The sequence below is a fragment of the Lepidothrix coronata genome, unplaced genomic scaffold (assembly GCF_001604755.1).
Source record: "Lepidothrix coronata isolate B3197 unplaced genomic scaffold, Lepidothrix_coronata-1.0 Scaffold118, whole genome shotgun sequence".
NCBI classification, from domain to species: Eukaryota; Metazoa; Chordata; class Aves; order Passeriformes; family Pipridae; genus Lepidothrix; species Lepidothrix coronata.
Window position 1 is genome coordinate 380681 of NW_016690298.1, and position 25419 is coordinate 406099.

At 49.9% G+C, this 25419-nt stretch overlaps 2 protein-coding genes across 3 annotated transcripts in view; one reads left to right on the forward strand and one right to left on the reverse strand.

Moving 5' to 3' along the window:
* The window catches only part of SLC4A3 (solute carrier family 4 member 3), a 34592-nt gene extending 34035 nt beyond the window's left edge, over positions 1-557 (reverse strand). The window contains exon 1 of one of the 2 annotated variants that reach the window (XM_017825381.1): positions 537-557. The gene's annotated coding sequence lies outside the window, so the exon portion shown is untranslated. The other variant, XM_017825379.1, reaches the window with a different exon arrangement.
* Positions 300-19043, forward strand: STK11IP (serine/threonine kinase 11 interacting protein). The gene is made up of 23 exons (XM_017825270.1): positions 300-656; positions 2731-2805; positions 3103-3198; positions 4139-4246; positions 4464-4535; positions 4843-4972; positions 5157-5260; positions 6049-6138; positions 7155-7196; positions 7700-7867; positions 8174-8255; positions 8360-8725; positions 8907-9097; positions 10087-10197; positions 10944-11139; positions 12545-13036; positions 14514-14629; positions 14821-14918; positions 15103-15281; positions 15531-15615; positions 16071-16153; positions 17667-17893; positions 18196-19043. The coding sequence occupies exons 1-23, from the start codon at positions 300-302 to the stop codon at positions 18334-18336; spliced, it is 3609 nt and encodes a 1202-aa protein (XP_017680759.1). The 3' UTR covers positions 18337-19043.
* Positions 19044-25419: the final 6376 nt, after the last annotated feature.

Genomic DNA, 25419 nt, shown 5'->3' on the forward strand with positions numbered 1-25419 from the left:
CTGCCCCCCGGCCTCCCGCCGGCCCGCTCCGCGCCGCCCGCCGCCGCTGCCGGGCCGCCGCCGCTTACCGGGGGGGCTGCGGGGCGGCGGCGCCGGGGGGGGGCCGGGCGGGGGCCGGGGGGCGCGGGCCCCGCCGCGCGGGAGGGGGACGCCGGGGCGGGCTCCATGGCAACCGGATGTGAGCGGCGGCCGCCGCGCCGGGGCGGCGGAAGGGCGCGGCGGTAACGCGGAAGGGCGGCGGGGCGGCACCGGCCGGCCCGGGTACCTCCACCTCCACCGCCTCGGCCTCCCCGCCGCAGATGGCGGCGGCGGAGACGCTGGTGCGCGGCCTGGCGCGGCTGCTGCAGGACGTCGGTGAGTGGCGGCCGCCCGAGCCTCGCTGGGACCGGGTCGTGTCGGTGCCCCCGGTGTGTGGGCACTCACGGCCCGGCCCTGCCTTCCCCTTCCCTGCAGGGGACCTCGTCCTGGACGGCTCCAGCACGCTGACGCTGCTCACCCCCACCCTGCAGCACCTCACGCAGGTCTTCGAGCATCACCTGGGCTCCCGCAACCAGAACCGGGGCTTCGTGGCGCTGCCCTCGCACCCTGCCGAGACTGCCGCCATCCTCCAGGCGCAGTTCCTCTTCGACGTCCTGCAGAAGACTCACTCCCTGAAGGTCCGTACACGCCGGGGCCAGGGGTGCTGCAGGGCCGGCCGGTGGAGGGGGCAGGCACAGCTTCAAAACGGCCTCCTCTGGTGCCCATTGCCCCCGTCTGGCGTGTGTGCTCAGTGGGTCGGGTGGCTCTCACAGGGTCGTTGCGTGGAGTCATAGTTCATTCAGTACGATAGTCTATAGCTAATTTACCTAGGATCAGCCTTGCAGCTCAGCAGAAAGTTTCTTGGAGTTAAAAACAGGGGCAGAAGGAGTTAATTATCTTCTGACCTTGGTAAAGTGGTGTCATTTTTGGGAAATTATTATTTCCTGAAATGCTGGAGCAATTCAGGCAGTATCTGGCAGCCGAGCACAGCCGAGTGCTCCCTGAGTGGTGATTGATCTGCCCAAGGCAGCAGAGCAGAGGGGTTAGTTAGGCAGTGTACACACCTGCTACTCTGAGACCATCTGCTGCTTACTTTGGAGTTTTACATGCTCCTGCCTGGGCAGTGGTTCTTGTTGATTGATTTCACAGCATGGGACGCTGCTAGTAACTTATCCTCATTAATTTTAACAAGTATGTAATGAAGATAAAAGTACAGCTCTAGGAACTCTTCAGAGAGGTTTTTGAAGGGTGGCATGTGCTACAAGGCTGCACATGATTCTACTCGGCACTGGGGCACTGCTGGGAGGGTAGTATAGGTGAAAACGGGCCTGAAAGGGGAAGGGGAATTGGCAGCTGTTCTTAGGTTCCACACTGGTGCTCAGGAGGTGTTGTGACTAAGCACTACAATCTGTGATGTCTTTAGAAGTGTTTTCCCCGTGAGACTAGAGAGAATGTTGTTGGGAGGATTTTGTAGCAGTGTACTGAATGTGGAGACTGGAGTGGGGCCCAGAGCCTCTGGAGAAACATGAGTGTCCTGGCAGGAGGAGGCAGGGAGGGACACTGTAATCAGGAGGATGTTGTGGTGAGTTCTTGTGTTAACCAGAAAATGGGCTTTCTCTATAATAAGCCTGTAAAGAAGGGAAAGCTGCTTATTGTTGTCTGGTAACTGATTTACTTGGAGAAGTTAATAATTTATAGCAGCCTGATCAGATTTTTAAGGCAGTGGAAGAAGAGGAGATGATCAAGACATACAGCAAGAACGGCATCTGAAAGAAACTTTGCTAAAACTGATCATTAGAGCTTCCCAGCACAAGCTTCCCCTACAGATGCTCTTGTTCAATGGGCAGCATTGGTGCTGGCAGGCAGTGGGCAGTGATTCATTGCTGCCAGGGCTTGGAAGCAATAGTGGTGATGAGGCCTTGGAATGTCTGTTCTGCACCTGATGAGTCACTTCTGCGGGAACATGGATGTAACTGGCAGAGATGGTCTCTGGTTGTACTTTGCTGTCTACAGTGGAGGTGTTAACTACTTCATTACTCACTTTCAATAGCAGCCTGAAATATTGTTTCTGCATTGTCCATAGAAAGCATAAGAAGGTGGATTTAATAAACTGCTTTTTGGTACATGAACACAAACTGTGTTTGTGTTTGTAACTGCCCTGTGGTGAAAGGCCTGTGGCTGCACCACAGAATGCAGAGGAGATTTGCAGGCACCTCAGTCTAATACTAACAGGTGTCTTGGAGACCAGCTCTGTTTTCCATTGTATCTGCTTGTGATTTGCCTTATTTGGCCTCTTGTAGTGAAATGCACGTGCACACCTCCCACCAGTGTGCTAGTTCAGCTCAGTTGTTCAATAAACATAGCTCCAGCAGTTAGATTTGTCTTTAGTAGATTTGTTAGTGGTGGCTGATTGAGGGCTCCAGCTGTCAGACCTCCCAGTGGTGCTGAAAGTGGTGAAGCCATGTGGGCAGAGGAGATGAAGAGGAGCTCTGTGGTTTGCCAGACAGTGCTTGCTAACATGCTATTTTGTTTGACCTCTATCATGCTATGGGGCTGGGAGACAGTGTTGCTACCAGCACTGGGGGAGAGCTTGTCAGTGAATACCCAAGCTGGAGGGGGAGCCTGTTCAAAGTGCTGCGGTTGGTGCGTCAGGATGGTGGTATTGCAGTACAAATCAAGCTTGATGTGAGACTTCTATTCTCATTTCTCTAGCTTGTTCATGTTCCAAACTGTGTTTTACAATCTGCTGTGAAGATCTTCCCTTTCAAGTCCCTCCGGCATCTAGAAGTAAGTATAGAGGGCAGGACTGGCTTTGAGTCTTGCTGTTTGGCTTTTCGTGACTAGTTTTGTGTTTGCAGAATACCTCTACTCCTAAAAATTGGGTAGGCTTTTGTGGCTTCCCTAAAAGGCTAAGTCTAAACTCATGTAACACTTGCTTGGGGTATAACTTGGGTATGAGCAAAGGTTGGAACGTCAGAGAGGGAGGCTGCAGCATGGAAGTGGGAGAACTCTTGCAGATGTGAGCTGCTCTTATAGTGTAATATTTTGATGTATGTTGTCCTTGCTTTCTCATCACTGCTGCAGTTGAGGTCTGTCCCTCCACACTGCCTCCGGGGACTGCGATTTGTCTATTCTCAGCTGGAATCTCTAACGTGTTGCAAATGTATCAGTACACTGGAGGTGAGTGTCTCTACACAGCTCGTGGGGAAAATTGCAAGAGAAAGGCTATCTTGATCCTACAGCCCTTCACACAGGGAAGATATAGGAGACAGTGTTAACCCTTCCATCCATCCATGCATGTTGTGTATGGCTTTTTCTCCCTTCCACATTCTGAGGTTCTACTCCTGTCTCAAGCAGTGTTGAAGTATTCCCTGCTTGGGTACACATGGGCTCTGTATTCTCCTTCTTCACTTCTTGACGATTTCTGGCTCCAGACAATATTCATGTCAGCTAGGTCTGACAGCTCTGTGTATCTGGCCGTTTCCACATTCAAGGCCTGCAGCTGGTCAAGGTTTATTTCATCGTACCTCAGCAGCCTTAAATAAGAGCTGATTATCAGAGGAAATGTGCTCTGGTGTGTTATCTGCACTGCTGCCCAGCGGATTTCCGAGACGTGAAGGCAAGCTCCAGCCATGGAGAACTGAGTGGCGTGGGCTGTGCTGGCTGTGGGGCTCTGGGTTTCTGTCTGGGGCACAGAAGCAGCTGCCTGCTGGGGAACAGGAGCTGCTGATAGGGAGTGCTTTGAGAGCTTCTTTTGTCTGTCAGAACACAAGTGTTTAACTTGCTTTTGCTTTGATGGAGGTTTGAAAAAGGTTTTGTTAGCATGAATCTTTGTGCTTAGTGTTCCAAGCCTAAGAATTCTAACAAGTTAGGTTAACTATTGCCACTTTAGTGCAGGAAACAAAAGCATCTCCCTTCTTTCTAAACATCTAGCCGTGGGATTCCCACCACCTCCAAATACTTGCTTTAGTGGCATAAAACTCATTGGTTCTGTAAGCAAGGCAAGGTCTGTAAAACACAGTATGTCAGCCTTGTTCTGGACTGACTGTTCTCCTGTGTTCCTCTGCTGTTAGTGTAACAGCTAGTACTCACCAAGGAATGACTCCTCTTTTCTTCCTAGGAAATCATTTCAGCATGTGGTGGAGATCTGAGCTGTGCTCTCCCGTGGTTGGAATTGCAGACTGTAAACTTCAGCTATAACTCAATCACTGCCTTGGATGACTCGCTGGTGAGTGGGGCATCCTTCCTGCATGACTGAGGGGAAGAGAGGAGATGATCACAGCCAAGAGCTGGGCCCGCTGTTGCTGACGCTGCTAGGTCTGGGTGGGAGGAAGTGAGCAGAGTTAATTTTGCTGGCCTCTCCCAGCAGGGCAGGCTTTTTGTACTGCAATGGAGACATTTGTAGGATCTGATCTAGATCTAACCCTAATCTTTTTGTCCTTCAGCAATTACTAAATGCTCTGAGGGTCTTGGATTTGAGTCATAACAAGATCCAGGATTGTGAGCACTATTTAACGGTGAGTGTCTTTTGGTAGTTCAATCCATGTCCAGTCCTTTTCTGTGCTCCATTGAAGTTGATGAGGAAGGAGAAAGCTGCTCCTAGCAAATTTTGTAAAGCAGTTAGATCATGCTGAGTGCCCCTAGACAAACCACTCCCAATGTGAACATCAAAGTCTTTCTGCAGAAACAATCTTAAGAAACTCACTTGTTATTGACCTTGTTGGAATGGAAAAAATGGTAGAAGCTAGTGCCCTGTCTTGAGTTCAGGGTCAGGTTTTGAGCTGGGTTCCCAATTGATTTGGTGCTGCTCTTCTCTCTGAACAGACCCTTACAGAACTAGAGTACCTCAATCTGGCTTATAACTTCCTATCCAAGGTGCCAAACCTTGGCATCTTCAGCCGATCCAAGTTGGTGACTCTGATCCTGCGCAACAATGAGCTTGACAGCATTAATGGTGAGCTTACAAGGGAGGAGCATTTCTGAGCTTGAGGCCTTTCTGTCTTCCTTGAGAAGGGACAGAACTTGAAATCTTGGGCACAACTATTTTTATTAGGGTTCAATTTTGGGTGAGAGGGATAGGTGGGAGGTTGCTAAGTTATATCTTCTAGCATGCTGATGGTTTCTTGCTTTGTTCACAGGGGTGGAGCAGCTTGTGAATCTGCAGCACCTTGATGTGGCCTATAACCTGCTGCTGGAACATGCCCACTTGACACCATTGTCCACTCTGCACTGTTTAAAAAAAGTAAGCATAAAGCCTGATGGGTTGGTAGATTAGAGATTTCATGATCAGGGTGTGCAAGATGGAGACTTTGTGGTAAGAAGAAAGTTTTGAAAGATAAGTTCAACTCCTGAGCATTTAAGTTTAATGTGTGAAACTGATGGGGGAGCCTTAGATACCTGTATTTCAGCCTTCAGTTTTGGTGACCCCTGCTCAAGCTTTTACGTATATTCATCCCCACTTCCTTGCTCCTTCTTTCCGATTTTAACACTATCAAGTTCAGTGAAGATCTTCCCCTAGTCCTGTTGTGAATTTGTATGTTCAGAGAAGTCTGAAAGAGGATCACTGCAGTCACTATAGTGCTTGTGAAAGAAGATCATAGAATCAGAAAGTGGTTTCTGTTGGTAGGACCTTAAAGATCTAGTTCCATCCTCGCTGCCATGGGCAGGTACGCCTCCACTGGACCTGATTGCTCAAAGTCCCATGCAGCTTGGTCTTGAACACTTCCAGGGATGTGGCATCCACAGCTTCTCTGGGCCTGCAAAGGATTGTTCTCTTAACACTTCTCAGAGTCAGTACTGAAAAACTCAGAATAATTTAGGGGCATGAGTAGGAAGTCCTTTAATCTCCTTTTCTATTTGCTGAACTAATTTCAGGAAGCATTGTAAAAGCTTAGTCCTCTCCTGGCCTGATTACTGTCCCACTGCAAGGATATTTCCCAAGGCAGAGAGAAAGACTGAAGCCTGCAGGCAGAATAGATTAGGGTATAGAATATTGCTTCTAATAACAGTTTGTCTATTTCCCCCACCCAGCTGCATTTAGAGGGAAACCCGATATGGTTCCATCAAAATCACCGATCTGCAGCCATTGTGCATCTGTCTCCTAGGGCAGCCTCCTCCAGTGTGAGTATTAGCCATGTGCCTTCTGCCCCTGCTGTTGAAGGTGTAGGGTGTTCTGACACTCAGGGGCAAGTGTGGAAAAAGAAACTTGTAAATTTATTCCAGTGGTGTAACAGTGGTGATTGTTTTGTGGTTGCCTTTTTTTTTTTTTTTAATATAGAGTAGTGTATCCTTAAATTTTTATGTGATGCACTGGCCAGGCAGAGTTGAATACTGATCTCAAGTTTGCAAGACCTCATATCTTAGTATGTCTTCACTTTTGCTGACTGATGGTTTCAAAACTTTGCTCTCTTCCTGCTAAATAGTAACTATGTAGCTGGACTGCGCAAAAAGGAACTCACAGTTTTGGCCTGCTTTACCTAAGTATGTACTGCCACGGCCACCTCTTTCTTTCTCCCCATCACTCTGCTCTCAGCTAGGTGTCATCACTGTTCCCTTGCACTCCAGTGCTTAGGCCAGTTTTTGGTAATCTCATTTCAAATAAAGAAGCCAACAAAGCCAGCGTTCTGGCAATTTAACAAAGTAAACTTACTTGCTAAGGGTCAGAGGTGTTCCAGAGCTGGTCTGCCCTTTCATATGAGAGGCAAATGGCTGGATTCATTGTCTTCAAACTGCATCTTGGAAAAAGCTTTCCCTGAGCTCAAGTTACTGGAAGCTAGGTGGATTCAGGCTAGAAGTCGGGTACAAGCTTTGACAGTGAGTGCCTTTCAAACCAATTTGAGTTGTTGCAGAATAATCTATTGTAGCTCTTCTGTGAACTGTCTTGGATATGTTTCTAGAAGTCATAAAGTATGTAAACAGGAAGACCACAATGGTCCCTTCTGGCCTTGTATGCAATTAGGTCAGGTGGCTACAATTAAAGGATTGATGGATAGGCAGGAACAGGGTTGTCTCTTTGCAGTTTTGTGCCAGAGATCCCAACCCTAGGGTGGCCTGAAGGGGAGTAGGAGTCAGCAGAAGTTGTCCTGAGTATGTGCCAGCCAAATGGAATCTGATTGCAAATGGGTCTCTAATTACAGTTCTTCTTGGATGGGGAGCCACTCTCTTCCTCGGACCTAATGGTAAGTATAATTGTTAAAAACTGATCTTATTGGCTTTGGGACTGGGAACTGACAGGTTTTTGCATTGTTATGTGTCCCTTAAATCTATATGGGCTGCCATGACTTTGACATAGCTCATTTTGTCTCAGTCCATGCTGATTCCTAGTAATTGTTGGAATTGGCCAGTGAAACTTATTCTGGCTTATGTAGCTTTGCAGGACTTGAAACCTTGCCTGTTTCCTCTTCAGGTGCTGTCTGGTGCTTGACACTTGAACTACATGTCAGCAAAACAAACTGTTATCAGTTTCCCATCTGCTTTAAGAAAGGCAGAGAGTTAAATCAGTTAAATCAGAGTGGTTGTGATAAACAATCCAGTCAACCAGGCAGGATCTATTGTCACTACTTTGACTGAGATGGTGAAAGTTTGGGGTGAGGGGTAGGGAAGTTATCAGCCTGAGTTGTGGCTTGGTCACCTTGTCTGCCCTTTGCACTCAGCCAGCAATGGTCTTTTCTTCTTACTTTAGCACCTTCCAAGACTTGTGCAAAGTGTGTCACAGTCCATCCACACTTCTACCTCAGAGAAGACCACACTGGACCGCAGTGCTCTGGAGAGTTCATGTGCTGCAGACTTCAGTGACAGTCAGTCTCCAGCAGAGAATGTGGCTGTCAGGCTCCCTCGGAAGAAAAGCAAGGTCAGGGAACTGACATAACTTCTCAACCATGTAGCTGGCATGTTGGGTGAAGGGGCTGCCTTGACGTGAAAGCCTCGTGCAGTGGGATATGGTCTGGTACTGTCTGTGTGATTAGTGAGCCTCTGCGCTGCTGTATCTGAGGAACAGGCTGGGCTTAACATCAGTCTTGATATACCATGTAAAATGTTTCATGGTGTACTTCTACACTGTAACATCTATAAACCCTTCAGTTTGGCAGAGCCCCTCATCAGATACTGTTTTGGTTGTTCTGATCCCTCCCAACTTTTCTTACCTTGCCTTTTCCAGGGTAAAATCAAAGTGCGTAGAGCGAGTATTTCAGAGCCGAGTGACACGGAACATGAGCCCCAGGCATTACCTCTCTCTGCTGGTGAGGCTTGTCTTCTTAGTAACATAGCAGCTGAACTGCCCACAGTAAGAGGAGTATTCTGGCCTGGTAACTATTTTCATGCTTCCCAAGTTTTCTGTCTGCAGGCCTGGTCCTACAGCATCAGAAGGAGATGAAGCGCTTGGCCAGCTTCAGAGATCGCTTTGGTGCTGACTGGCTGCAGTACAAGAGACACCTGGAGGAGCACGACCAAGTACCTGTCATCTCCCGTAGCCGTTCTGCAGATGAGATCACAGGCAGACCTGCTGCCATGGACTTGCAGAGTGAGAGCTCTGACCTAGAGCAAGGAAAACCCCAGGTAGCCCAGGAGGAATCCTCTCCTCCTTTGAATGACACTGAGAAGGAGGAAGAGCCTGAAGTACAGCTGGATGAGCCTGAGGAGGGAGAACAGAGGGGAGAAGAGGAGGCAGATGAGCTAATGCTAGGAGAGGAAGAAGAGGAGAAGCCAGAAGGTAAACATGTCCTTTCACTGCTGTGTTTGAGGGCTTGGGTGATGACAGAATAGATGAATCAAATGTGATATCTCTGAAGCTTTATCATGCTGCCCACTATTGTGGGAATTCTGAGGACCTTGGCCCAGCGGGCCTGAAGGCCTGCTGCATGTGCTGACCTGTACTGTGTCTTGCTTGGCAGTGGACCTGTGCCAGCCAGTGCTGGTGAGCCAAATAGAAGGTGAAGGGAACCCAGAGCCAGACTGGATCTTCCTGCGAGTCACAGCTAAGCATGTGATTGAGGTGGAACTGAAGGCTGCCAGAGTTCTCCACAAGCTGGAGCTGAAATGCCTGCAGAATGTGGAGACCTCCGAGTTGAACTGGAAGAGAATGGTGAGTTATGCCTCTGTGTGAGCCTTTGTCATCTTACTCACTGGCTGGGCCAGCATTCTGCATTTGGGCTTCTGCCAGAGAATCCTGCAGGTCTTTTCCTAGCTCCTGCAAAGCCTGATTGAAAAAGCATCTCTTCCACCCAATGCATGTGTATCTAAGAGCATCTGTATTGCTTAAAGTACCTGCAATAATGTAGCAGAAACCAGCATCAAATTTATTCCAAAGCTGAAATTAAAAGACAATGGCTGAACTTGTTCCAGTATCCAAGAATGAGAGACTTCTCAAGAGGACTGAGATGAAATGGTGACCTCCTTCCTGTCCGTTCCTCACTGGGATATCACCCTGGCCTTGGAGGACTGTTTGTGGATTGCACAGTTTCTAGTGCAGCACGGAGCTAACTCTGATGTTTAGAAAACTCCTGGTAGCTCAGTGGGCAGTTTGCCATCTGCTCTAGGTGCACACTTTAGCACTACCAGCCTTGTTTGGCTTTTGTGGTTCTTTAGAAAGGGAGTTTGGAAATGTCTTTTTCCTTGTGGTAGGATTTTAACATTCAGTCTGTGCACAGACATGTTTACAGGTTTCTCCAATACTGCTTTCTGTAAAAGCTCCAACTCATTTTTAAATCCTGCCCTTGTGCCTTTTTGAATGTTTGTGGCTTGATATTCTTCTGAAATACCTTCATGAAAAGGTGTTTTGTTTGAAATGCTTTGTTCTAAGCCTTGAAAGTTACTGTTGTAAGTTTCAAGCACTCGTGCAATTTTTCAAGCACTCAACACAAGTGTTGTCAACACTTGTTTGCTTTATATTTGTTTATTTTTGTTTATGCCCATTTTACCAGACTCTCAAATGCTATCAGCTATGGAGGGCTGCTCAGGGCTCACTAAATTAAGTGCTTGTATGGCCATGTTTCAGCTGGTTGCAAACAAATGTAGTCTGTATACTGAAAACTGCTTCCGCTTCCTAAAACGGGTGTTTTCTGTCTCCTGCAGGACCTGGAGCGAGTTTTCCCTGTCCTTGTGTTGCACTTCAGCTACATTCGCAAGGACCGGCAGAAGCGCAAATATGTGGTGCTTGATGACTGCCCAGAGCAGTGTTTACAGGTGGGGAAGGCCTGGGAAGGGGGGCAGTGTTACTGCAGGACACTGGATTCTTCAGCCAGCAAAGGGCTGCTGTTCTCAGAACACATGAGCACCTGCTGCCCATGTCTGGCTTGTTGGGATTTCTTCTGCTGCACAGATGACCTGTGGAGGGCCCTGTGAGCATGGCCGTGGGCAGTGAAGCTCCTGCAGCATAAAGGGTGCTCTCAAGGGGAAAGTCTTGCAGTTTTCTTTCTCTTGGGGTGAAAAGTTTGTAGTCAAGCTAGTGATTGTTATGTACTGTGCATGTGCAGCATAATGTTTCGTGTGTTCTGAGTGATGTGCCAGCCTGTACTTAGCCCTCTAGACAGTGAGTGTCAGTGCTATGGCAGCTCTGGTCCACACAGCTGCCGTAGGAACTCTGGTCTCTAACCCAAGCATTTTTCTTAGGATACTGTTTAAGTATATTTAAACAAGTTGTTAAAGAGAAGACACAAATAGATGGGACCTTTGAGACTAGAGTTCCAGAGGGAGCCTGTCAGTATGTAGATTCAAGGCACAGACCTGCAAAAACAGGTTCTCTTGGTCTTCTGCAGTGAAGCTTCGTGCCCTTGGCAAGTCTTGCAAACCTGTGAAAGTCTCTGTACCCCTCACACTCTAAAATGCTGTAGTGAGGCATGTGAAGAAACTTGCTGGTGTCAGAAGCTTGGTTTTATTAGGACAATCATAGCTCCCTGCTAACAGTCTTTTCCTTGTGCTGCTACTTTTAGAATGTCCTTGAAGTGTTGTCCCCAGCTGTTGAGGAGAATCGGCGAAATCGGGACCAGGAGAAGGGATCAACAAAGTTCCAGTGCCTGAAATGCAAGCAGGAGTTTTCACAGTCCCTGGCTTCCTGGCATCAAGGTTCCTATCCTTCAGAGGTTGGAGACACCAAAATCCTGGAGCCCCTAGTTGCCTCAAATCAAGGTAGGATTTAGTGTCTAGGAGAAGGATGCTTAGTAATGCCCAGGCAGATTTTCAGAGTGGCAGCTGTGGTGCAGAGCATGGAATGTATAGAAGGAGGTGATGCCTTGGCTGTACTGGAATTAAAGTCTGTTGTGGGATGTACTCTCACTTGGCCTACTTGGACTGGGAAGAGCCTGCCTTGTTTCCTAGCACATATTAGCCACTGGTTAGGCAAACAGCACTTCTGTTCTGGGGGCCTGGAGTCTGGGGGAACTTAGGGGTGCTGGAAACTGGAGTCTGGGAGGGGCCTTAAAGGTCATGTAGTCAGTTCTGCCACAGAGACTTAACTGTTCTAAAGGTCTTCTGCTAACAGAAGCTTCCAGGGAATCTGTTCCAGTATTTCAGGTAAAACTATGGCTAACCCTAACTTAAGTCTTCCTGGCTGTGAAGTGTATACCCATCCTTGCTGCCCATTTGGAGAGCAATTCATTCCTTTCTTTGCAATTGAGGGCCATTGTTCTCCCCCCACAACTTGTCCTGTTTTCTGTCCTCTATACTAAATAAGCTCAACTTTCTAGATAATTTGCTTGTCATTCGTATTTCATTCATGCAGTTTCTTACTGGTCTCCTTTGTACTCTTTCCCATTTGTCCACATTTTTATTTGGGTGTTTAAAACTAGATGTGATATTTTGGCTAAGACTTGGCTAGTGCTGAATAGGCATCTTCTGACTGCTGAGTTTTTCAAAGCTTACTTTATATTTGAAGTGGGGAGTGCCTAGCCTTGGCTTGATGATGCTGTTTGACAAAGTTCCTGGGATTGAAGTACTGCAGTGGAGGCAGAAGTGCTGTCCTGGCTGCAGCACTTTCCTTTCCCCTGGGACACTTTCCTCACTTTGCCAAGGAGTCCCATGATTCAGCTGGGAGTCTGTTCTGGTGTGGGTGAAGGGAGCATCAGGAATCAGGGTCAGGAGGGATGAGGACAGCTGGGAAAGGGACATAGCCTGCTTGTGGTATGGTTGACTGGAGGATAAACCAAGCCGGGGAGGGAGGTGCCTAAGGAAGGTTGGATTGACTGGTCATGAGCTTGGGCTTCAAAGGTTTTGTGAGCTCCTGTGGATGTGGAGGAAAGTCATAAGCCAAAGCCCTGATGTAGTTTCAGTTGCAACCACAGCACACGCTGGTTACCCTAAATCTGAGCAGAACTATTTTATGTGGATATTGGCACTGATCCAGAATTTCTTGTGAGGGGAGGTATGTAGGATATGATTCTGAACAAAGTTGCTCAACAAGCTGCTCAAGTTAGACTGTAACTATTGTCTACTTTGAAAGGGAGGGCTTGTAGTTTGCAGAGGAGGGGGGGAAGTAAAACCTTGCGAGGGGAGAGCTGCTTTGCCTTTTCTTTATCCCTGACAAAATCTTCCGCAGATCCTGCAGCAGCTGGTGAGCCCATAGCCTGTCCCTGTTGTTCCAGTGACCATGTGGTCATTCTGCCTTCAGAGGTGTGCTCCAGCACACCTGTGCCACCTGGTGCCGACAGCACGAGTGAGGACCTCTCAGACTCTGTGCTGGAGGGAGGCAGCCAGCAGGAGGGCCCAGAGGAAACACCTGTCCTGGCCAGTGAGAGCGGGAAGTTCTACATCGGCGGGGAGGACAGCTCGGAGGTGGATACCACCAACAGGACCAGGACCCCGGAGCTGAGCAGTGAGCCTGAAGGCGCTCTTCATTCCAACTCCCGTGGTTCAGATGGGGGCTGCGGGAAGGAGCTGAGCATAAAGAGCCAGTACTTGTCCCTCAGCCACACAGACACCAATGGGGGCAGCTTGATGGGAAGCTACCGTTACAGTGTTTCTCGGGGGCCCACTCCTTCCCAGCTCTCCTTGAACTCTGAGTCTGAGGAAACATGGAATCTCAGTCCCTGTGAGTATGTAGGATCTGTCCAGAGTTTGGGGGTGTGGACAGCTTATTCACTGGGCTTTATCAGTGGTGCTTGCTTGGGTACACTGCCTCCTGTTTAATGGAGAGGAGGACATCAAGTATGAGCAGCTGTAACTATATAGTTCTTGAGAGCAGAGTTTTGCATTCTCCTCTGTTAAATCCTCATGCCTGAAGGTAGGGAAAAGTGAGTCAGCTCCTAATCCCTGTTATTGCTTACACTCTGAGTAATAGGGTCATGTTCTGAAAGGTGCTCTGCTCAGTTATGGACACACTGGGTTCCTGTGGCACCCGGTAGCTGCCAGTTGGAGCATTACCTTTGGACAACAGTATGCACAATTTTTCTGTATTTATTCTCTGGCTTAAGTGTAGTGTGAGGCTGGTGTGTAAGTAGGAGGCTCTGTTAGTGGATCTACAGTTGCTTTTGCTTTCCTCACTTTTTTGTGAGCTTCAGATGACAAAGCCTGTCCAAGAGACTGCATGCTGGCTGTGTGCCAGAGCTGCCATGCAAGACAGCAGTTACTAGGAGGTCCACAAATGATTTTTGAAAGACCTTAGATTTCTGATGTAGCAGACTGCTTTTGCCCAGGCATCAGCTTGTGATTTACAGAATAACAAGTTAGAAAGGAGCTGTGGAGGTTATCTGGTCCAGCCCACCAAATCACTCTACTGCAGCTGAGTCTAGTTCTGATTTGTGAACCCATCAGCTTCATGATCTATAGATCAGCCCTTCAAGACTGCTGTGCCTCTGAAGCGGAGCTGATGAGAACCACAGCTTAGGATTGCTATATTCAGTCTTGTACACTTTATGTGTGAGAAATAAAGCAGTCTCTTGGGTCAAATCGCAAGGTCTCAATTTAAAACAGCCTATGAAAAAGCTCCTGCTGAGGAGAAGTTGATTAGCGTAGTGTGCCTGGTGGAGAACAGGCTCCGCTGGGAAGTGTGTACTCTCAGACAGTATTGTGGCTGTTGTATAAATTATTTGGTCATACAATTGCATGACAAACATAATTATGTTCTTTAGCAGTTTTACTGGTGTCTTCCTCAGGACCCTTTAACCTTGCCACGATGAAAGTCAGAGTTAAAAAGTTGACCTGAACTGACACCAGCTGAAACGAGAAAGATTTTCTGGCTTTGTGATAAAGAATTGCCCTCCTGCCAAATCTGGCAGCAAAGCAGTGTCCTCCTGTGACTAGACAGCTGAGCATAGTTTGAAGCTGGCTTAGATCAAAGCTTTGTATAGGTGAAAAAAAGCAAGTGTCAGAGCGATGAAGTGCCCTTGTATCTCCACATGGAGACCTGTGGCCTGTAAGGCCCTGGGTTTGGCCCTTTGTTTTGAGGAGAGACTTGATGGAAGCAGCTGTGCAGAGGGGGTGATGCTGCTACCCTGGTGCCATTCCACATGGCTGGGCAGCACCTGGTCAGTGGACAGAGTGTCAGTGCTGCCCTTTGCTCTCCTCAGCTGTAAACGGTGTCTTGAACACGAGGGACTTCCGTTCAGTGGATCATCGCCTGAAGCTGTACCTGGATATGGAGGTCTTTGAGGAGAATGCTGAGGAGTTCCAGTGCTTCCTCAAGGTGAGCTGCCACAGCACCACTCCAACAGCTCTTCAACTGTCCCTCTTGCCACCCTGCAAGTTCTGCGCTGGGGTGGCATCCCAGAGACTGGGGGGTGTGAAGGGAGCTGAAGTGTCTTTGAGTCTGTCCTTTCCGTGGGTAAACTGGCAAGGGGCAAGCCAAGGCTGTGACCCACCATCTGTGTGTTCTAGGTGGTCATGGTGAAGTTTGGCCGGCAAGGAGAGTTCCTCTCAATCCTGGTTGCTTCTGATCTCAAGATTTATGTGCTGGAAGTCATCGGGGCTATCAGGTGAGAACCCTGAGCAAGTCTGTGAGAGCTGGGTAGTGCCAGCTTGTGTTAGCCTATGCTAACCTTACCCTGGAGGTGTGTGGTGACATGCAGAGGCTCTTCTGGCAAACCTCCCTGTTGCAGTCTGATGTGGGAGAGGAAATGGGGCAGCCTGCTGCAGCTGAGGGCTGTGCTCTGTGATTAGGGGACAACCTGCAGACTGGCTGAAGAAGAGTGACTCTCACTACCTGTCTGATATTTCCCTTCTGGAAGTGGGACTGTGCCACCAGAGCTTGCGAATGGAGTTTGAGAATCCAAAAGCCTCCTACAACCTGCTGATCCGGAGCCAAAGCTGCTGTGACCAGTTCCTGCAGACCCTGACAAGTAAGAGTAGAGCTGTAGAGGAGTAGGGGACAGGATCTGAAATATTTGCTCTTGGGGAGCTATCAGGAGAGCTATTGTTGGATATATGATGGAAATTTGCTCCTGGCCAGCTCAGAAAAAGAGCTGTGGGAGAACCCTACTGGCATCATAACTTGCAGTGCCTCTCTAAAGACTAGAGAAGCATCCTGAACTGTTATGTACTGCTCTTGGATTTACAATAAAAGATCTCTGCCTTCTCCTCCTCTTTAGATCTCATGCAAGAACTGCCTGCTAAGCACAGGAGTAAGGTGAAGGAAATCCCCACTGTAGAAATGAATCCACAACACTGGTTATGGTAAGAACAGCCTATGAGAGGTTGGGATTTGAGATAGAAAGGGATGTCTGCTTGTCCAGCAGGCTCTGGGAAGCATGGTGCTGGAAACGGGGTAGCAGAAAAGAGGAGGCACCCCTGGAGTGGCAGCCAGGCCTATGTTACAGGTTTAAGGCAGCTGTCTCAGGTGCTTGCTGCAGAGGGAGTGAACAAAGGGGTGTCATGGACTGAGCCAGGCAGGGCAATTTCAGCTTTTCTGGAGGAGAGAAAAAGAGGAACGCATAGGACCGCCTTCTCACCTGCAAGAAGCATTTCACTCCTAGCTGGCAAGGTGCTAGTCAGAGAGAGGACTTTTGCAACATCTGGAAGAGATGGGTCCTTCCCTTCCCCAAGAGGGCAGTGAACAGTAGCTAATTCTCAGCAAATCTAGACTAGAAACCGAGTGCTTCCTTGATTCACTTGCTGTTGTATCTCTCCAGGCCTCTGCTGGATTCCAAGACCACAGATTCTGCAGCTGCAGATGACACTTGTTTCTTCTACCTGCTGGCCTACCTGATCCAAGGTACAGGAGATCTCAGTGGCCAGGTGTCCCATACCTTGTGCTATCTGCTTACATGCTTGTGTTTTTAGTGTACAGTCTGTGGGAAAAGAGCTGGGCCATTCATCCAGCAGTGAGATGGGGTGGGGGCATGGGTGAGGGCTCTTTTTTAGTGTTGGGATGTGTAGGATAGCAGCATACTTCTGTACATCCAGTGAATTTACCAGCCCTTTTCTACATCAAAGTCTAGGCTCTAGGGAGCAAGTTGGTCTTGCACACCAGGTTTGTTGACAATTCGGGATGGTTTCTGAGAAGCTGGAGATTATCTGAAGGCTGGATCATTGCCCTGATCTGAGGGAAAGATGAGGGGTCATAAACAACATCTAGCTTGTGTGACTTGCTGAAAGGCTTTTTGGAAAAACAGAAGTAGGTGTCCAGAACCTAAGATGATAGTACAGGAGCAGCCTGCTGGAGCCCATTAAGTTCTGTTGCAGGACTTGCTGGGGGACAAATATGTTAAACTTGGGATTTGAGTCTTCACTAAACAATTCCGATATCATCTTAGCTTGGGACACTGAAAAAAGCAACCTAGCTCCTAATCACATTCTGACCAATTGATTGCTGCGTTTGTACACCTGGTCACCACTGGCCATTGGGGAGGTATGAGAGAACGACCATCAGAAGGAATCTGCGAAGTACATTTTTTGGTCTCCTGGAGCTGAACAAATAGCCTGTGGGAGGGAGAGCTTAAAGTGTGTTTTTCTTAACTCTACAGTTTTCTCCTCTTTTAGAGTATGGTGCCCAAAACTGGACACAATTCCAGCTGAGATCTCATTGCCAAGTAGACAGGATTAATTAAACATCCCATTTCTGATATTCCTACTAATTCCCAAGAGTGAGATGTGATGAGAAAGGCAACATGTTGCTGCATCAGCTTGTGATCCCTTGTGACCTCAGCCAGTTCTGCTAGTGGTTCCCTATTTTTGTGCACCTAACTTATTCCCAAGTTCTAATGCTTTTAATTTGCATCCAGTGAAGTCAGCTGGATGTTCCCTAAAGTTTATCAAAACTACTTTGCTTCCTGCCAATACTTGTGACACATCCCAGCTTTGTATTAAACTTTATGTGCTCTCTGTTCCATTCATCAGATATCTGCAGCCAGACGTATTCAGGCCAAAAAAGGCAGCCTTTGAGCTGCAGCTGCTGACTTTTAACTGAGGATTAGTAAAGTGCTGTTTAAGAAGTCAAAGGACTCAAGTGGCTTTTCCTGCCTCACTTGAGGACATGGGCTGGACAAGGCTTGCTGGGCGGTGGCCTTTCATACGCTTGCTCCTGCAACAAGTTTGGATAAGCTGGTCAAGCCCAGCCACATTTCACTACCCTGCTCCCCTCCTCAGTCAGCAAGCTGGATAAGGCTGTTCACCCAAGTTACTACTGTTAGAAAGGATTTCCCTAGGGGAGGAACGGAAAGCAAAGCTGATTCTGTGGTGACTCAGGCTCTCAGCAAAGCCTCTCCTATTCCCTCATATCCTTTTAGGGGCATCTGCTTTCCCTGTGACCCTGCTGGGCACCCGAAGCATGCTGTTTCTGCTGGAGGAGAATCACCAGTGGCAGGTGCTGCCCTCCTTGGATGAAGACCATGAGGCAGAAATGCCTCCTAGGAGCAACATCCAGTTGAAAGAGAAGCAGCCGATCACCAGTATTAGCAATGTCATAACCTATCGTCTCTGTCCTTGTGACATCAAGCTGATGCTTTATGATGAGGTAACCAGGAGGTGGTCATGAGGTCAAGATGCTGGGGGCTGATTGGGCTCAGATCCTGTTCATGCAAGAGTGTCTTGGGGCTGTCATCTCCCAACCTAACCTAGGGCCTTGCACCCCAGAGGCAGGGGAGCACAGTGGAAAGTCATGTGGGGACACTCCACTGCTGGCAACAGAGAGGGAGGAAGAGGTCACAGAGGAATTGGGAGGAGGTGGCACCCGTGCTGGGGGATAGTGGCTCAGGGCTGATCTGTGCCTTTCAGGCTAGTCTGCTCATTTGCCTCCCTCTCTTTCCTCCCTCCCAGGTACTGAAGGTGGAGAGCACTTGGCACATTCGCACAGAGTGCCCTGAGCTCCTGGTAGAGCTGGTGGAGTGGATCCGCAGTCCCTGGGAGGAGATGTTCTCAATCGAGCTACGGAGGGCTGTGTATGAGGCACTGGAGTGAGCTTGCTGGCTGCAGACAGGCGGGACTTGGAGTCAAGAGTACTGCTGTGCTGGCAATGGTGCACAAGTGTCTCCTACTCCCATCTGACCTTGCTGTTCTGTGGCCTCTGCTTTCTACTCTACTCTTGCCCCAGCCCTTTTTGGTGAGGAAGAGAGGAGCACACGATGGTTCAGACTGCACAGTCATTCATTTGCACTGGACTGGCCATGGAAGGATAAGGTGGTGGGTGTTGCCTGGGGTAGCGCATAAGCTACCCAAGGGCAGTTGGGCACTGTGGTCTTTCTAGGAGGTGTATTTGCTGCCTTCCTAGCTGTCTCAGGACAGCTACCATTATCTGCTGATGATTTTTTTCTTCTTCTTCCTTCTTCTTGTCCACGGTTTCCCTATAGCTGCCTGCTTCCAACAGGAGCCTGATTGCACAAGGTGATGAAGCATATTGTACACAACCCCACAGAGAGCCCTTACCTGTCTGCCTGGTGGGGTGCAGCTCAGTCTGCTGCTGTAGTCTTTCACTGTCACTGGGGAGGAAGGAGCCTTGAGGTTCTCATCACAGAAATGTGTTGCTCATTGCTTAAGGATCAGGACCTTGGTGGGCACAAGCAGGTAAAAGCAAGGCTTAGGCTTTTTCTGAGCAGTCCAAAAGGAAGAGTCTATTTTAACATGAGTTTTACTATTTTCTATTGTAATAAAAGCTTATATTTATTAAATTGTCATGTTTTCCTTATTTCATCCTCTTGCAGTGCTGTAATATCTTTGTAAGGTCTTCCACACTAGCTTTGCTGCAGCCTTAGGAGTTCCCAAGCATCTCACAGGATTCAAGCCATTCTCCCCTTTCTGTTCAGAGTGGGTGCTGGTGGGATCTGGGCTAATCTTCTCCACCTGCCTGGCTGCCAAGCAGAAACCAAGGAGTAAGACCCAGATAGCATTATACTGACAGGAGGTACTGATTATGGTGTTTTTCATTGACAGTTGCCCTCAGGTGGGCATCCTATGGCCTTCCAGCTCCAGCATGTTGGTTACTGGCTGCACAGACCCTCAGAGGCTTGCCTCTCTCAGGAGCTGTTGCTGCTGTGGCTGTGAAGATGGTAGTACCGGCCCCTAGGTTTTTCCCTGTATGAGGCTTTACTTTGTCTCAACCTCTCCTGCATAGAGTTAAATGCAGCTCAAAAAGTGCTGCTGCCTGGCCAGGGCTTGCTGTGTCATAGGGTCTCTGCCCTGGCCATTGAAGAGCAAAGTGAGATGCTGTGTGTGGTCTTTTGATGCAGCTGAAGCTCCCTGTGGTGGTGGGCAGAAATGGACTTGTTACATTAAAGTGCTGCCAGGTGGGATCTGATACCCCAAGCAGGGACCTTACTGATGGTCACTTTTCCCAAAGTAATGTCTCTGTCTTGCTATGAGTGTTCAACTCACGGTTTCGGGCAAGTTTTCTGACTGTTCAATCCTTGGTGACAAAACCTCTATTTTATGTCAATGTGATCTTGATTTTTATAAAGACGTGTTTGACATTCAGTGACCTGATGCCTGGTTTTTTTGGATACTTAATATGTCAACTCTTTACAACAGTCTATGACGTTCAAACTTTCCACATGCCCAAAGTTGATGTCAGTGGCTTCACTTTCTGTCTTCAAGAAAACAGCAGGGACTTGGTCCCACTGATCCCCTGGACAGATGTGATAGTTTCCTTCCCTGCTCAAACCCATCTATGCCATCCTCATAGCCTGAGGAGAGCAGGAAATTCAGTTTCCTTTCTGTGTCTGAAGGCCATCTCACAGCACACTGTTGGATGCTTTCTTGGAATTGCTGTACTATTAGATGTTCTCCTGTCGCTTCCAAAGGCAGTTGAGTTGCTGAAGGCCCACAGTGGGTGATATTTTTATCTAGCCTTCTATAGGCTTGATTGACAAGATCTATGCCATCTTGAGGCAGATGTCACAACACATCCCACTTCCCTATTCCTCAGTCAGCATATGGCTGCTGCTCTCTGTTCCTTTGGAGTGATCTCAGATCTCAAGTGGGAGAGAGGTCAGTCCATGTTTTGTCCAGGGAAGGACTCTTGAGAAAGCTGAGCCAGTAAAGACCAGTAGGGTTTTATGTTTTCATCTAGCCATTTAAGGAGCTTGTGTAAGTTCTATGTTCACCTTCTATAGCTGTGTTTTTCACAAAGGGCAAGAGTCAAATTTGTATTTATTGGATCAGCTCATTGATGCCTCTTCTGCTTAAGCTGATCCCCTGAGAAAGCTCATCCCTGTAACTTGCTTTTCCAATCCTAACGAAGTAGCACCTCTGCCACACCAGTGTCTCAAGTATGTATCGAGGGGCCTGACAAAGCGTGGACTGCCAGAACCAAAGGTTTTGGTTGTGTGCCTGTCCATAGTTCTTCTCAAGCTCTTCCTGCTTTTTACTGCTGAAGTGACTACTCATTTGCTTCTGCTCCTTGCTAGGTCTGTGCTGGTCTGTGCTGTCAGCTCAGCACTAGCCTCTTGGTCCTGTTAACAGCTCCCTGCTCTTCTGCATTCCTTTGGCCACTGGGCTGACAGGGAATCTCACATGTGCTGCCACAACCTGTCTCCTGCCTCTTCATGAAACACTTGCTTTGTTTTCCCTTAGGGTTTTGTCCTGGTTATTACAGATTTACCCCTTTGTGGTTACTCTGTGATCACAATGCTTTGCTGTAGGGCCTCTTGCACTAGACACAGTGATTACATTAACTGGCCTCATTGCATCAGCTGGGTGTGTGCAGTGGTCCCCCTGGCACAAACTGCCTCTCCAGCCCTGCAGGCAGCCCTGACCAGGACTGTGTAGGATAGCTGGGGTTTGCAGAAAGGTGGGATATCTGTTGAACCAGCGGCAGATATCTTCTGTCCGTCTCGGTTTTGATTATGCAGTCCCCCGGCTGTGGTCTCAAACAATGTGGATTTTCTCCCTTTTTCCTTTCTCCTTTTCTGAGTGCTCTGCTAGCACAGAGCAAGGCTGGTCTGAACCTCAGTGTTTCCCTGCCTGTGCCTACCTGGAGTGGTCTCGTATCAAGGTGTATGTAGCTGGAGGGATGCCCAGGCTGGGGTGGCCATAGGGCTCTAGAGACAGGCTGCAGGCAGCTGTGGGCTCAGGCTTCAGGCTGGCCATTGCCATAAGCCTGAAGCTACCACCACTTTTCCATGGGCACATACCAGCCCTGCCTTAATCTGTTGTTCAATGCCTCAGTCACGAGTTTCAGTGCTTTCTGCTGCATCTGCCTGCCCTCTAAAACAGTACTGCCTTGAGCATTCATAGCCTGTGGGTTAGCTGTCAGCCCCCTTGCACTATGTCGAACTAGTGAAGCCTTGTTTCTAATCAAACTGGGTGACTGGAGTGACTGGTCATTTACTTTTGGCAGAATATCCCCGCTGGCCTCATCTCCAGGGGACTAGAGATGTAGCAGTAAAGGGTACATGTTGCTTGTGGCTCATGGACCTGCCTGGCCAGCTCCATCCCTTGGAGGTGCCAATGCTCCTTACCCAGCATAGAGAGCAGTATCCCAGGGCCATGTAAACCCCTTCCCTGTGGGCTGCCCTCCAGCTTGGCTGGCAGAGGAAGAGCAGCCAACACAGACTGGGCTTAAGTGCTGCACATGGTGCTGGCAGAAGTCAGCACCTGGGAACTGAGAAGGAGACCCTAGCACAAGAGAGGTGAGCAGGGGCTGTCCCATCTACCCCCCACTGTGCTGCATAATCAAGTGGGGGGGTGAAAGGGAAAGGGACTTTATTTTGAAGCCATCCCAGCCTTCTCTCAGGCTGTGTTGGAGGGGACAGTCATTGCCCTTTATGCTCTTTCAACTGAGTGTGCCTCTGCCTGTTATCAGAAGGTTATTAAGCTAGTTATGGAGCTGTCCTGTATCAGGACAAACAGTCCCTAATAGAGCTGTCTGCTCCCTGTCCCAGTGCCAGACAAGTTGTTTAATCTGGGAAGAGGGTGTTTGCTGCTGAGGACACATGCTGCCTACCTGCAGTGCCACCTGCTCATGGAGGGTGGAGCTGGTTCCCTCGCCCTGCTGCCAAGCACCAGCTAGGCATGGTCCATGTCGCCCCACAGCAAACACACCCAGGATACCCAACCCCACCATCTGTCTCACTGCCACCATCCCCGAAAGCAGAGGCAGTCATAGAAGGGCCCAGCCCATTCTGCTCTATCGATCAGAGCAGAAACCGAGGCTGCTATCGAGATCCAGACTGAGCTGCACACTCCCTGCACCCTGTGTCTGGCAGCTGAGGCAGGGGCTGGCAGTGCAGTCGCAGAGGGTGCCTCCATTGCAGCACTGTGGCTGAACAGTGAGAAAGAACTGCTTGTGCGAGCTCTTGCCACGTCCCTCCTGAGCTGTAGTGCTTGTCCCAGAAGTGGATGTTCTTCTAATCCCTGTGCTTATGCTCCCCCTCAGCCACTATCTCTATTACCAGCTCCCCTTGCTCTTGCTGGGCTGTGCAGCTGCCCTGTCATGGCTCTGCTACACAGAGTCAGTAGTTTGGGGCTGATCCTGGTTTTTGCGGTTGGTGACGGTGCCCCTGTTTCCTCTGCAAAGCTGATCTTTGAGCCCACGATGTTGCTGGTCTGTACATCCTTCCTGCCCACGATGCTCTGTCAGCCTCAGCTGATGTGGAAAGGGATGCGGGTAGGCAACGCCCTTCATCCACTGTTCCTTTCCCGGATGATGTGGGTTTGCCCTCTGTCCCAGGCTGAAAGGGTGATGCCTCTGTGGGCATTTGGATGTTGTAAGCTGAAGAAAAGGGTAGAGCCCGGGAACACCCAGGGTACCATCACAGGGGAAGCTGGAGGGCTCTGATGCCAATGGCCAGATGCTGACAAGCACAGTAATGGCTGTCCATGGGATGGGCAACACCACCCCCTGGGCTTGGCCCCCCAAGGCAAGCTCTGTCCCACAGTCCAGGCATGGGCTGAGCTGTGCTGTGCAAAAATGCTGCAGCAGTGGTGCCTGACCCCACCCAACAAGCAGCTTCATTCTGGGTTCAACAGCTTCAGTTTGCAGCGCCTCAGGGGTCACACTCCTCACTTTAATGTGAGGCTGGTGAAACAGGGGCTTGTTCTTAACACGGTGAGCATCAGAGTCAAAGGGTCACATAGATCCCTTACTTCTGGCAAACTCCTTGGCTATCTGGGGGTAAAGCCAGCTGGAGGTGAGACCTGGAAGCACTTGAAAACTAGTGGTGACTGTGAGAAAGAAAGCCCCAAGCCACTTTAATTGCCTGGCAACAGCAGGAGGTTCAACATAGACAGTGTGCTGCTTGACACCCCCAGCATGATGGGATGCTGCCCTCATATTGGTAGCCCCCTGCCCTGCTCCCACCTCTCCATGCTGACCTGCAAAAAAAGGGGTTTCCTTTCTGGCCTTGAATGCTTCCCTATATCCTTCTAAAAGCTTGCGTCTCTGTGCTCAACTTAATGCCTCCCTGCATCCATGTCTTCCTGTTTCTCCTGACCTGTGATGGAGATTGTGACCAGAGTGTCTGTGCTAAATCTGAAGCATGCATTTATTCCCTGTACAGAAACGTTAATGCTGTAGTTGCATGCATTGGAACAGCATTCAATGGAAAGCGTTTCTTCATATCCAGGTCAAATCCCCTTTCTTCTGCAGCAGCTCTCCCTCCATAGGAGGGGACTGACACATTCATGAACTGGGAAGAAGGAAGGATTGAGCAAGGGAGCTGAAAGCAGGGCTCTTTTGCCCAGCCTCTTGTGCACACACCCACACCCATGTCAGGGTGCAGCCCATTGCTCTTGGGGGTGCTCCAGTAGCCCTTCCATGTAAGAGCACCAAGTCTGTGCCTGGGCTCTGCGAGTGCTGTTACAATACCATGGTAGCATTGCTGACTTAAGGAAGCAGCAGGGCTGCTGCAGAGTAACAAACCCCCCACACTAGATGTGCCGGCCACACTTCCTACCCCTCTCCTTGCCCCAGCCTCAAGGTGTCAGTCCTCTCCCAGCCAGCCAGCCCCCAGTGCTGAACCCACCAGTGCCAGCTTGTGGAAACCCTTCTGCAGAAGGGACCACGTTTCATTGAGGAGAAGCAGCATTTCATGAGCTCACGCAACACAGCTTTCCCCTGAGTGTTTGGGTTGTGCAAGGCTGCTTGGCATCCCTCCTCATCCCCACACCAGGGCACAAGGACAGGATGCTCTACCCAGGACATCACTGGTGTGGTTGGCCCACCAGCATGGAGACTCAGCACCAACAAAATCTCCACAGAGCCAATTTTAGCAGTGCAGAAAGTGAGTGGCTGGGTTGCTTGAATGGAGGGACAGCCCCACTGCTCCAGTGGTGACTCAAAGCCACTGCTGCCATTGTGCTGGCCTTGGGGGAACAGCGCTGACTATAAGGGCATATCTGGAGGTACTGCATGGTCAGCCCCGTCTTGCAGAGACCTGGTCTGGAACACAAGAAGCAGCACGGGCTTCAAAAGGTTTGAGGCACATTCCCACCACACAGACACGTCTTCCTCTGCGTTCCCACCACGTCTGAGGGCACGCCATCGGATCTCTCCTTTCTTCCATACTTTCTCTCCACTCGGAGGGGAAGAATGCTACGAGGGGCAGGAGGTTATTGTGCAGGAGACTCTCACGGCCGGAGCGGTGGCTCCCTCCTCTCCCTCTGCGGCCGGGCTCACCCCTGAACACCCCGCGGGCTGAGCCGCACCCGCGGTTCTGAGCGTTCTCCTGCGGTGGGCAGGAAGCCTCCGCTTCGCTTCGCCTCCCGGGAGCGGCCTCCCGGGAGCCAATGGCTCCGCGGGGGCGCGGGGCCGAGGGCGGGAGCCGGACAGCCGGCGGCTGGATGGAGCTGGTGGGGCGGGAGCCGCCTCCGGGCGAGTTTCGGCCGGCGCCGGCCCCTGCCCACAGTCCTGCGCGGCCTCCCAAGCCGCGGGCGGGGGGGACCGAGGGCGGCACCGCCCGGGGGGCGCGGGACCGGCCGGAACGGGGCCAGAGCTCCGCGCCGCGTGGCGCGGCCGGCGCGGAGCGGGGCACTGGCAACGGAGCGGGCCGGCCGGGGCGGGGCGGGGGTACGGAGCGGGGCGGTCGGTACGCACCGGCGGGCGGGGGG